At 43.3% G+C, this 14037-nt stretch overlaps 1 protein-coding gene across 14 annotated transcripts in view; it reads right to left on the bottom strand.

Annotated features, from left to right (window-relative positions):
• Window positions 1-14037, bottom strand: part of TRIO (trio Rho guanine nucleotide exchange factor) — a 3493742-nt gene that overhangs the window by 2117270 nt on the left and 1362435 nt on the right. Inside the window, exon 41 of one of the 14 annotated variants that reach the window (XM_075314984.1) lies at window positions 7592-8633. The exons of the other annotated variants lie outside the window; for them this stretch is intronic. Coding sequence (XP_075171099.1) covers window positions 8529-8633 — 105 coding nt within the window. The 3' untranslated portion in view covers window positions 7592-8528. Of the gene's footprint in view, window positions 1-7591; window positions 8634-14037 lie in introns of those variants that run through there. 14 annotated transcript variants of the gene reach the window in all.

Genomic DNA, 14037 nt, shown 5'->3' with positions numbered 1-14037 from the left:
AATAGAGGCTAATTGATGATAATATTCATAGGGAAGTTCCGTTTAGAAGCTCTAATGGTATCCAAAATTTCCTGTATAGTAAAGGGAAGATTTATAGATTCTAATTGCCGGTCTGAGACCTGAGGCAATTCCAGACTGTCCAAAAAATCCTGATTTTTTTCTGGTGTTGGCTGAGGGGTTTGCGAGTCATCCCTTAAATTGTACAGGGCAGCATAATACTTGGCAAAGGCGTCTGCTATCCCATTAGGGTGCCTTATAAGTGATTCGTCTGGGCCCTTCAAAAATTCAATTTTAGATTTTATTTCCCGTTTTTTTTTGTTCTTCTAGCTAGTAAGGCGCTGGCTCTATCCCCCACCACATAAAAAGTTTATTTACTCTTTTTAAGATTATGTTCATATCTATGCAACAGGAGGGATCGCAGTTGAAACCTGTAAGAAAGAATTTTCCTGGATAGTGTAAGCGACGGGGAGGCCTTGTTAATAGTTTCTAAGTGTTGAATATGGGCTATAACTTCTTTAATTTCTGCTTCTCTTTGCTTTTTCAAGAATTAAGCAGCTTTTAAAAACTGCCGTCTAACAACTGATTTGTGAGCAACCCACAAGGTCTCATCAGAGACCTCCCCATTGTCGTTTTGCACAAAGTATTCCAACAGGCCTGCCACCACCTCCTCCTGAATGTTCTGGTGGTTCAGTAAACTAGTATTTTAGTCTCCACTGAGGCACCATAAAACCACTAGTAGTGCCCTGTACAACCAAAGTTATTGGATCTTTATCCGACCATGCTATCAGACCCACTTCAGCACCCGCACACTTGTGAACAGTCTTACTATCCATCAGGAAGCAGTCAATTCTGCTGGACAGTCCCTGACAAAAGCTCTGTCGCTTATCCATGTTATGTAAATAAAAGCTTATTACTTGACTTTAAATGTATCCATTGGTTTTATAAATTTCTCTTTTGAAAGCTGAAACCCTCCCAAATTTGGTTTAGGTTATGAAAATAAAGTTGCTGCAAAGCTGAAATATTGATCATTTAAAGAACACAGAAAGGTCAGATTTTGGCAAGACAAATGTTTTGTTGCCCACAGAAAGTACTGTCAAATTCAAACAAATAATTAACTTCTAACACAAACATATGTTGCATAACATTGGTGAATGAAGTTGTGGTGCTATTAGAGCCAAATTTAATATTTTTTGTGACTTCCATGAGCTTGAAGGACTGCGTCCATGCGGTTCAACAATGATTCATACAATTTATTGATGAATTCATCAGGAATAGCAAAGAATGCAGTCTTACATGCCTCACAGAGTTAATCTAGATTCTTTAGTTTTCTCTTCCAAGCTTCCTCTTTCATCTTCCCCAAACATGCTCAAAGATGTTCATGTCTGGTGACTGGGCTGGCCAGTCCTTGAGCACCTTGATCTTCTTTTCCAGGAGGAACTTTGTTGTAGAGGTGGATGTACGAGACGGAGTACCATCCTGTTGCAGAATTTGATCCCTTTTATGATTGGGAATTTAAGAGGTAACTATAACTTCTTGATATTTTAGGCTATTGATATTGCCTTCCACCTTGCAAATGTTTCGCACACCCCTACACTGAATGTAACCTCAGACCATGGTCTTTCTGGGTGTATTTTGGATCCATACGGGCTCCAGTAGGTCTCCTGCAGTATTTGCAGCGGCTGTGGTGTAATTTAACTGAAGATTCGTCAGAGAAATCCACCTTCTGCCACTTTTCCAGCATCTATCTGTTTAGCAGGCTGTGGGACTTGGCAATTGCCACAAAGTTATTTAATTGTCTTTTGTTTAGTGCTGTCTTCTGGCCACTGATTCGACCATGGAGGCCATTTCGACACAGAATCCTACAAACTGTTCTAGTTGACACATGGACTTAAGGTGACCAGGCCTGTTGGAGCTCTGCTGAAGTGTTAGAGGGGCTGGCTTTGGATTTTCTAACCAATCCTGAGCAGTTGTCTTGCGGGGTCTGCCGGACCTGGGCTTGTCAAAAACATCTCCAGTCTCTTGAAATTTTTTTTTAATTCTTTGTACTTGATGCTGAGACACATTAAAGGTGCCAGCCACCTCTGCAGTGGATCTGGTCTTCAGCCTCTTGATAATCAAAGCTTTGGTTGCAGGGTGGATTTTTGGCATGTTGTCAGAGGTCCACGTGCAGTTCAAGTGAAGGTCCAGGGTTCTGGGTTTCTTTTTATACACACCCACTAATTAACTGATCATTTAGTGAGCACAGGTGAGGATGTAAACTAGGATTGGGTGCAATTATATGACAAGGCGACAAAACTTTTGTCTTGCCAAAATCTCACCTTTCTGTGTTCATTAAATGATCAATATTTCAGCTTTGCATCAAATTTATTTTCATAACCTAAACCAAATTTGGGAGGGTTTCAGCTTTCAAAAGAGAAATTTATAAAACAAATAGATTAATTTAAAGTCAGGTTATAAGCTTTTATTTACATAACCTGGATAAGCGACAGAACTTTTGTCAGGGACTGTACGACCAATGCCTTGGGGAAAAGAAAGAATAGTCCCTTTCCGATGCATGAAGATATCTCCATATCTCATGTAGATAAAACTCCGTGACCAACTGTTTCAGTTCCTTTCCCGACTTAGCGGACCTCTCCGAACAGTCCATAGATCAAATAACTGGAGTGTTAAAAGTCCCCAAAGATGATCTTTGACCCCTGTGCGGTGCTCCTCCCATTCAGGAGGCACTTTAGAATAATATATCTCCCGTCTGCACCATATGTTACATGAATCATTTTGAAAGCCACCGAGCTCTTAATCAGGATAGCCACTCCTCCTCCTTTTTTTTTTTGGAGTAATTTGCAAAGAACATATGTGGAAATCTTGGATGTAGTAGCCTTTTATTATCATCAGTAAGAAGGTGAGTTTCTTGAATACATGCTATATCACATTTGGATGCTATAACTTCTCTCCACAACATGGATCTTTTTGCAGGAAAATTGCGACGCTTCAAATTGACACACAGAAACTTAATACTCATGGCGGATGCCAGAAAGGATGATGTTTCCAGGCAGGCAGGCAGAGAGGCATAGGGCTGGCAGAGGCAGACAAGGAGGACCAGTTAGGGACGGTGCAAGGGTAGAGGGAAAAAACAACAACAAAAAAAAAAAAGAAATAAAACTTGAATACTTCAGCTTCATTCTTACCAGACAGCTGGGAAGTACAGTCATGGCCAAAAGTTTTGAGAATGCTACAAATATTAATTTTTACAAAGTCTACTGCTTAAGTTTTTCTAATGGCAATTTGCATATACTCCAGAATGTCATAAAGAGTGATCAGCTTAACAGCAATTACTTGCAAAGTCAATATTGGCTAAGAAAATTAACTTCAACCCCCAAAACACATTTCAACATCATTGCATTCCTTCCTTAAAAGGAGCAGCTAACATTGTTTTAGTGATTGTTCCATTAACACAGGTGTGGGTGTTGATGAGGACAGGGCTGGCGATCAGTCATGATTAAGTAAGAATGACACCACTGGACACTTTAAAAAGGAGGCTGGTGCTTGGTATCATTGTTTCTCTTCAGTTAACCATGGTTATCTCTAAAGAAACACGTGCAGCCATCATTGATCTGCACAAAACTGGCCTAACAGGGAATAGTATTGCAGCTACAAAGATTGCACCTCAGTCAACAATCTATCGCATCATCAAGAACTTCAAGGAGAGAGCTTCCATTGTTGCCAAAAAGGCTCCAGGGCGCCCAAGAAGGACCAGCAAACGCCAGGACCGTATCTTAAAACTGTTTCAGCTGCGGGATCGGACTACCAGCAGTGCCGAGCTAGCTCAGCAATGGCAGCAGGCTGGTGTGAGTGCTTCTGCACGCACTGTGAGGCGGAGACTGCTTGAGCAAGGCCTGGTTTCAAGGAGGGCAGCAAAGAAGCCACTTCTCTCCAGAAAAAACGTCAGGGACCGACTGATATTCTGCAAAAGGTACAGGGAGTGGACTGCTGAGGACTGGGGTAAAGTCATTTTCTCAGATGAATCCCCTTTTCGATTGTTTGGGACATCTGGAAAACAGCTTATTAGGAGAAGAAGAGGTGAGCGCTACCACCAGTCTTGTCTCATGCCAACTGTTAAGCATCCTGAAATGATTCATGTGTGGGGTTGCTTCTCAGCCAAGGGAAACGGCTCACTCACAGTCTTGCCTAAAAACACAGCCATGAATAAAGAATGGTACCAGAATGTCCTCCAGGAGCAACTTCTCCCAACTGTCCAAGAGCAGTTTGGGGCCCAACAATGCCTTTTCCAGCATGATGGAGCACCTTGCCATAAAGCAAAGGTGATCACTAAATGGCTCATGGAACAAAACATAGAGATTTTGGGTCCATGGCCTAGAAACTCCCCAGATCTTAATCCCATTGAGAACTTGTGGGAAATCATCAAGAGACGGGTGGACAAACAAAAAACAACAAATTCTGGCAAAATGCAAGCATTGCTTATGCAAGAATGGACAGCTATCAGTCAGGATTTGGTCCAGAAGTTGATTGAGAGCATGCCAGGGAGAATTGCAGAGGTCCTGAAGAAGAAGGGTCAACACTGCAAATATTGACTTGCTGCATTAACTCATTCTAACTGTCAATATAACCTTTTGGTACTCATAATATGATTGCAATTATATTTCTATATGTGATGTAAACATCAGACAAACACAATTAAAAACCAGAGGGCAACAGATTATGTAAAAATATAATTTTGGTGTCATTCTCAAAACTTTTGGCCATGACTGTACTTGCTCGCCGAGAACAACAGAGGGCTTAAGTGACATCACAGGTCACACGAGAGCTACACACGGGTGCGGATGGCGAGACTCCCACAATCTGGTTCCCACTCAGGATTGATCTTTCTCTTCTGAGCATCTGCCGGATCCCGGCGAGAGTCTGAGTGCATTGTAAGGGGTAATGTCCAGGACTTGAATAGTTTGCTCAGTTGAGGAGGGGACTGGCATACATGTGTTTTAGAATCCCTGAAGACAATCAATTTCACTGGAAATCCCCATTTATAGTGTATGTCATGCTCCTTCAGGATTCTGGAGAACTGGAAAAATTCTCTTCTTTTTTGCCAGAGTTGCAGCAGACAGGTCCGGGAATACCATTAAATACATCTGGGAGGATAGGGTTATCCCTCAGTATCTGGAGCACTGCTTCCTTTGTTTTATAAAAATGCAGTCGTGCCAGCGTGTCCCTGGGCAGAGTGGGGTCAATACCTTTAGGTTTAGGGATTCTGTGAATTCTATCCACTATGAGATCTCTTTCTGTGTGTTCTGGAAGCAGTAGTTAGAGAAACTTGTTAAAGAAATCTGGTAGCTTGATATCCACTACTGACACAGGAATGCCCCTAATTTTAAGATTGTTCCTTCTGGACCTATCTTCCAGATCCCCAAGCTTGTTTTTTCAGTATTCCCACCTCCTCCTCTAACGCTGTGTTAGCATCAATCAGATCATAGTGTGACTGAGCAAGTTCGGCCATTTTAGACTCCACATGGTCTGTACGGTCTCCCAGTGATTTGATTTCCTCTTTAACTTCTTTAATCATGCTCTTAAGATCCTTGAAATCCTCCTGCAGTGATGACCGCAGAGATCTGAGCAGGGCTTGCAGCTTTTCATCTATGAGAGGAATGCCTGTGACACTGCTTTCCCCTCCCTCCCTGTCTCTTCCTGGTGTGAGGGAGACACTGCAGCAGAAGACATCTTCTGAGGCAAGGGGGATCCCCAATCCCTGGGATAAAAGTCAGTAAGCTTGGCCAGGGGGCCAGATTTCCGGGGTCTTCCCTTTGGCATACTGTGCAGGTGGATTACTCACTGTTTCAGAGAAGAGTTCTCAGAGTTTTGAAGCAGCTTTGAGCCAGTTTGTACAGCCTCAGCACAGAGCTTCACTCTCAGGTAGCCAGAGTCATAAGCGTGCAGGCCACGCCCCCTGTTTGTTGTATTTTTCAACTTCAAGTGGATGATGTGAGTGTAATGTTTTAGTTTTTTGTCTTTTTTTAACAGGCTTTACAGCGTGGTCCCGACTCTGATGGTGAGGAGTCAGAGATCAACCTCCTCATCGCTCTACTCTGAGACCAGGAGCCGCTGTGGAACATGGGGGACCGCCGCCACGCTGATGTAGTTGTGACCCATCGGCTCTGGGAGGAAGTGTGCCACAAAGTGGTTGAAGATTGGGAGGACCTTGATGCTCGGGCCCAGACTCAAACGTGTAAAGGCCCAGTCACACACAGAGATAAATCTTTGGCAGATCTGTGGTTGCATTGAAATCATGGACATATTGTTCCATTTGTACACAGCCACAAACCTGGCACTGATTGTCCACAATTTCACTGCAACCACAGATCTGCCGCAGATTTACCTCTATGTGTGACAGGGCCTTAAGTATTCAGAGTTAAGAAAGTTATGTTGCAGGATGTAATGTGTTGTATACTAACCAACTTGTGCTTTCACTTTACAGGGGACAGAATTATCAAGCGGTATCGGTCACTCAAGGATCGCTTCAAAAAGGAATTCAACAAATAGATGCAGGCCCCGAGTGGATTCGTAGGACGAAGTACAAGTATGGAAGAACCCGGTCGTTCCTCCGGTCAACTATGGTGAGCAGAAGGTAAATATTCCCTACTACATTTACTAAATAAAATTTTTACATGTGTAATTTTTTTTTTGTTTCAGCCAGGGCCAAGCAATAGCAATTACATTTTTTTTTCTTTTAAATTCGTTACATGAAGCTGCTGGTGACAAGGTAGTTTTTCCTTTACCCCACCCCTCTGACACTGCTGCCACCAATAGAACACTTTTGGGTTCTGGGCAGCAGCGCCAGAGGAGTCAGGAAAAGAGCTACGCGCATACGTTTTTGCATCTAAATGCATCCTTCCAGAACACTATTAAACTGTTGTCCGATCAAATGAGTGCTGGATTCAACCTCATGCAGAACAGTATGCTTGAGTTGAGCAAACGTCTGGATAGGATGCATTTAGATGCAAGTAAATAAATCATTCCTTTTTCCAGGCAGTAGTCGAGCGCATAGACACGCTCCTGACCAGCAGATGCATGTAATGCAAGCCTGCCAGTTAGCTCTAGCGCAGGTTAGCTCCCAAGTCCCTCCACCCGCCCTGGTAGTTCCTCCCACACCTGCCCCCCTCCTGCCACTGTCCTTTCTCCCTTTCCTGCCCCGTACCAGCTTCCTGCCCCATACCAGTTCCCAACCACAGCATCTGTGACTCCACTCCTTGCACAACCTGTACTCCCTGCCCATTACCACCAGTCTTCTTCCCCACTCATCATGCCCCAAGTACAACCCTCTTCTCCACCCACCACCTCTTCTGTCTCTCCATCTCTCCATTCCACCCCTCATACTCTTGCTTTCTCCACCACTTCACCTTCTGTAAGTTCTGATCCTTCACCACCACAATCCGCCCTCCACACTCCCACTGTCCCATCAAGATTTCCCATCTGTCAGAACCTCCAGTACTATCTCCACCCCAAACTATATTAATTTATAATAAGTTTATAATAAGCTATGAAATTAAAAAAAAAATTTTGGTAAAAAACTTTATTGTCTTTCCATTTATTTAATGATAAGGCACAATACTTTGGGTAAAACAAAATATAATACTTTGGGTAACAAGGTACAAAACTTTGGTTAATAGAAACAATTCATAGTGTAATCACAAATATGAAAACTGCAATAAGCTTGGTACTCCAACATACATTATATCAAAAGACAAAGATATCAAACCATCTCATCCTGCCATTCTACTCTTCCTTGAGGTGAAATTAAGTACTCTGCAAATGTGTCCCTCATTCTTGAAACTGCCACAGGACTTTGAAAAGTAACATTCTGCTAATCATACAAGGAGGTTTCTACAAAAGCGTCATCCATGGTAATCTGTTCCTTGTATATTAGGAAATTATGTAGGACCATACAAAGCTTTCACCACCTCATCCACAGGTAAGTCTTTAGCTTAATAGCGGTGAACAAAACTCACCATTTGGATGTGAGAATGCCAAAAGCACACTCAACCATTCTTCACACTCGTGTTAAGCGATAATTAAAGACTCTTTTCGTTGGCGTCAAGCCAATACTTGCATATGGCTTCAGCAGGTGTTACAAGAGTTGGAACGCTTCATCCCCAACACATAAAAATTACATTGGTAGCCCAGAGATTTCAGGAAGCGGTGGTGGAAATTGCAAGCTGTTTCCATATAAATGACGCCCCATTGCAGACAATTTAAATACTTGAGAGTCATTGGAGCGGCCATAGGCCCCAATATCGACCGCTATGAACTTGTATTGTGCGTCTGCAATGACCATAAGCACGATGGACAAATATTTCTTATAACTAAAATATGCAGAGCCAGATGCAGCTGGTTTGACAATTCGAATATGTTTAATGTCCACTGCACCCAAGCAATTGGGAAACTGACAAATCTTCTGATAGTTTTCAACAATGTCCAGCCAACTCTCCGTTGTAGGATGTGGGATATATTCCTCATGCAAATAGTCACACAATCCGCGACAGGAGTGTTTGACAATCCCCGATATGGTGGAAATCCTGAGTCTGAATTGGAAATGAAGTGAAGAAAGGTATTCGCCAGTTGCAAGGATTCTGTTAAGGCAAGACAATAATTACTACAAACTACATGCAATAACATTACAGTTATAAGTCTGCTTTAACAGGAGGAGATACAATAAAAATTGCTTACCGAAGAGTAACCAGCAAGCGCTGCGCCGGTAAAATTGAGAAGCGGCAATAGGTGTCATTTCTACGGATGAGGTGTCCAACACGTGCAACCAAAATATCAAAGTTTTTCGCTTTCATCTGAACATAGTTAAAAAACCTCTCGGGGTTTCCTCTCAACTACATATATAATGTAGAATACACCCCATGTGTCATTCTCAGTGCTGTGATTGGGTGGATCCAAAAACAACACCGGTGCAGACGCAAGATGCACTGTCTTTCAAGCTCCTTTTCACGAACGATCACTTACAAATGATTCGCCTAAAAAGTAAAATCCACATAGATCTTCACAATGTTCGCAATCACACCTTCCATTTTTGCCACTTGCTCTACAACATGCCAAAGCAAAGATGGAGTGTAAAAACACTGTATATATAGGTTTCCAATAGCCAATAACGTTTGGGCGTTTTAAAAACGTATCCAACAAAAAAACGTAAGAAACGGATGGAAAAAATGGATGTGACGGATCCATTTTTTCGACGGATCCGCTAATGGAATACATCGAAATACGGATTTGTTGCATCAGTTTTTCCACAATCTGTCGAGCCAATGGATTGTGACTGACGGAAAAAAATGATGTGTGAAGGGGGCCTTAGAGTTCACACAAGTGACACAGGCAGATACAAAGGCTACCAAGCCCACTAAATTTTGAGCCACCAAAAGCAATGCATTATAAGATGAAGAGTTTCTGTAACCCCTTAAGAGGATTCAGAGGAACAACTTGTTCAAAATCAGCACATTCGCCGACACCATCTACTCTCTTCTGAAGAATGGAGACAGGTTCCTCCCAAGTCCCCCCATTCCGCACTACAGGTTTTAGATTTACGGCGCAATAAGTTACAAAGAAATTAAGCCAATTGAAAAACTATAACCAACAAGCTTATCTCGGTGTGAGATGCTTATTAGACTTAAGCTGGGGTCACACATAACGACGACGACAACGACGTCGCTGCAACGTCACCATATTCTGTGACGTAGCAGCGACCATCGATGATCGTTAGTAAGCTGTCAAACATGTTAGAAAAAGCAGCGACGGAGCAGCGATCATAGCGACGTCGACGGTCGTTGTGTGGTTTCAGACGTAGCGTAGCGTCGCTGCTGCGGTGTCAAACACAAGGATTATCAGCTTATCAGCATGGCGCAGCGGGATAGCAGCGATCAAAAAATGACTTCGAGCATTCAGGAGCGAGCAACGATTTCGCAGCAGGGGTCTGATCGTTGTTATGTGTCACACACAGCGACGTCGCTGTTGAGGTCGCTGCAACGTCACAGAATATGGTGACGTTGCAGCGACGTCGTTGTCGTCGTCGTTATGTGTGACACCAGCTTTAATATAGGAAAGATTTTTATGGTCGGCAACTCCCTGGTATTAATATAATAATTACGTTCAGCAACGATAGTTTGTTACAGAGAAAGGTGCATGGACGCAGCTTACCCAGAGATAAACCCTGAGGCAACACAGCTCCTACACCAACTTCTGACTAGTGATGGGTGGACTTCGCAGATAAACTGGGCAGGCTGACCTAACTGAATTACAAAAAAAAAATAAAAATTGGTTCCAGCCTGGAATTAATCCCAGTTATCTGGTCGGATGCCAGTCCCCATATAAGTTTGAGAAAACCAGATTCAGGCTATTAAAAACGGTGGAAGAAGGGATAGGGGGATATAAGAGCAAACTGGCTATACTTACAGAGTCCCCAGCGTGGCTCTAACTGCTCTATTGGCCACTCATTCACTTCCAGGGCTGCTCATGTACCTTCATGCATATGCACTGCTTCCCCCACCCAATGGCATCTGTGATTTGTTGCAGTCAGATGAGCCCGCACCCTGAGTGACAGCGCGTCGGATGCTTCCAATCACAAATGCTGCATGCGTCTTTCGTGGTATAAAAATAAGTTGGCATAGGGTCCCCCCATATTCTGATACTCAGTACAGATAAAGAAAAAACAATATAGCTACTACTAAATGTTGTCTACTGCACTAAAAATTTCAAATTGTACTTATTAAAATTTGAGATTTTTGGCAGAAAATTGCAAATTTCTTTAACCCCCTTCAGCCCCCAGCTAAGACCATGCCATTTTTTGCAATTTTGACCAGTTTCACTTTATGAGGCTATAACTCTGGAACGCTTCAACGGATCCTGGTGATTCTGACACTGTGATATATTTTACTTCATGATAGTGATAAATTTAGGACAATATGTTTTGTGTTCATTTGTGAACATTTCGGAAATTCTGCGAAAATTTTTAAAATTTCGCAATTTTCAAAATTTGAAATTTTATGCCCATAAATCTGAGAGATATGTCACGCAAAATAGTTATTAAATAACATTTCCCACATGTCTACTGTACACCAACGTAATTTTTGAAACAATTTTTTTTTTCGTTAGGAAGTTAGAAGGGGTCAAAGTTCATCAACAATTTTTCATTTTTAAAACAAAATTTACAAAAAAAATGTTTATGTACCACATCACATTTAGAGTGATTTGAAAAACCTAGGCGACAGAAAATTCCAAAAGTGACCGCATTCTAAAATCTGCACCCCTCACTCTGCTCAAAACCACATCCAAGAAGTTTATTAACCTTTTAGGAGCTTCACAGCAACCAAAGCAATGTGGAAGGAAAAAAATGAAAATTTTACTTTTTTACACAAAAATGTTACTTTAGCCATAAAATTTAGCATTTTCACAAGGCTATCAGGAAAAAATGCATCATAAAATTAATTGTGCAATTTCTCCTGAGTACACCAAAATCTCCTTTGTGGTGGAAATCAATTGTATGGGCGCACGGCAGGACTCAGAAGGGAAGAATTTTTTAAAGCAAAATTGTCTGGAATAATTAGCGGATGCCATGTTGCGTTTTGAGACCCCCTGAGATGCCTAAACAATGGCGATCACCCACAAGTGACCCCATTTTGGAAACTAGACCCCCATGGCATAAATCTAGATGGGTAATGATCACTTTGAACCCTCATGTGCGTCATAAATTGAGCCATAAAAACAAAAAAATACTTTTTTTTCCACAAAAATGTTATTTTAGGCTAAATTTTTTAATTTTTTCCACGGGTAACAGGATAAAATGGACAGAAAAATTTGTTGGGCAATTTGTTCTGAGTACGTTGATACCTCATATGTGGCAGAAAACCACTGTTTGGGCGCACGGCAGAGCTCCAGAGGGAAGGAGCGTCCTTTGACTTTTTAAATGGAAAATTAGCTGGAATCGTTAGCCGCAAAATGTTGCGTTTGGAGACCCCCCCTTATGTGCCGAAACAGTGAAGCTCCCCACATATGACCCCATTTTGGAAACTAGACCCCCCCATACAAAAAATATTAGTTTGGCAAAATTAAAAATACGGACGTCAGTAAAAAAAAAAAAATATATATATATATATATGAGCGCCTGCAACTGACACACGTGAGAGCGATGCATGAATCTCGCATCACATCACCCGGTACAGCCGCAACTCCTGTCTGGAAGAGAGCGACCGTACCAGGTGATGCGATGTGAGACTCGTGCATCGCTCTCACGTGTGGCACTGGGCTGAGCCTTACAATATTCAGTAAAAAATACTGTAGTTGACGATTACTACAGTATATTTTACTGGCCCTAAACTAAGTTTATTTGTATTTCTTAGTTTACAGAAAAAATATCAGGACACACGCAGGCATGTGCTGCAAAAAGGGGGGGACTAGGTGGGATGGAAAAAAAAGCTGGATGGAGAATGGGAGAGGGTGCGGCGGATGGAGGAGCAGCGGAGGGTGGGAGAGTGCGCGGTGGATGGAGGAGTGGCAGAGGATGGGTGAGGGAGCAACAGATGCAGGAGCGGCGGAGGATGGGTGAAGGCGCGGCGGATGGAGGAGCGTCAGAGGATGGGTGAGGGCACAATGGATACAGGAGAGCGGACGATGGGTGAGGGTGAGGTGGATGGAGGAGCGGCGGAGGATGGGGGGAGAGTGGAAGGGGAGTGGGAGGTGAGATTGGGGATAGCTACCTTACAGGATGGATCTAAACAGCAAGATCGCAGCAGATGGAGGAGGCAGAAGATGGAGGAGGCAGCAGATGGAGGTGGCAGCAGATGGAGGAGGCAGCAGATCCGGGAGGGGGCAGTGGCTGATGTGGGAGTGAGGCGGCAGATGCAAGGGCGGCGCAGCGGCGTCGGATGCAGGGGCGGCGCAGTGGCATCAGATGCAAGGGCGGCGCAGCAGCAGATACAAGGGGGCAGCAGAAAGAGAGCAGCGGTGGTGGAGCGGCGAAGCAAATGAAGGAGGGCAGCGGCTGATCTGAGGCTGTGACTTACAGATGGATCCAGAGGGATCGCTCTTAGCTTCCACGCACGGAGAAGCTGAGGTGAGCAATCTCCTACAGATCACGGTCCCAGATGCACGGTGCTTGGAGAGATCGGTCACAAGGCTGATCTCTCCAATCAGAGCTGGAGGCGGGTGTAGCAAAGGTCACCTAGCTCCAGCCAATGATCAGTGCTGTAGCTTCACTGAACATAGCTGGATTTCAATGTTTCAACCATTTTCAATGGCTGAAACATTACACTGGCTGTGATTGGCTGAGCGGCGTTCGTCAGCCAATCACAGCCTCCGTAGGACCGGGGAGGAGACACCACCCCTCCTGAGGTCAGGTACAGGTCCTCTCCTTCCCGAATCTACAGTTTTTGAAAACCGATCGTGGATACCGGGGCTGTGATTTCGCCATGACGGATATATCAGTCATGGGTCTTTAAGTACCAAGGCACTATGACGGATACATCCGTCAAAGGTCGTGAAGTGGTTAAATAAAAATAATTTAGAGCATGACTGCCCCAAAGAGATTTGCCGTGACGTGGCGGGGTAGCTCAAGAAATTGCAACTTTTTTGCCAAAAATCTCAAATTTTAATAATAAGTACAGCTTAAAATTTTTAATGCAGTAGTGCACAGTTAGTGCTGGCTATCTTGTTTTTTTCCAGCACAGATAAAGTCTATGGCTACAGGCTGCAGCCCCTAGCCATGTGCTTATCTTGGCTGTGTATAAAAATAAGAGTGAGCGCTTGTGGCTTTTAATTTCTTTTTCATTATTTAAATAAATATTTTCAAAAACAGTGTGCAGTCCCCCAATTTTGATACCCAGCCATGATAAAGCCAGACAGCTGGTGGCTGGTATTATCAGGCTGTAGAGACCCATGGTTATTGGGAGCCTCCCAGCCTAAAAATAGCAGCTTGCAACCGGCCAGAATTTTCGCATCCAACACTTTACCCAGCTCTTCTCGACTGCCTTGGTGCAGTGG

The sequence above is a fragment of the Anomaloglossus baeobatrachus genome, chromosome 6, assembly GCF_048569485.1.
Source record: "Anomaloglossus baeobatrachus isolate aAnoBae1 chromosome 6, aAnoBae1.hap1, whole genome shotgun sequence".
In the NCBI taxonomy this organism is placed as follows: Eukaryota; Metazoa; Chordata; class Amphibia; order Anura; family Aromobatidae; genus Anomaloglossus; species Anomaloglossus baeobatrachus.
Note: the sequence above shows the minus strand (reverse complement) of the source record. Positions and strands in the feature narration are given on the sequence as shown.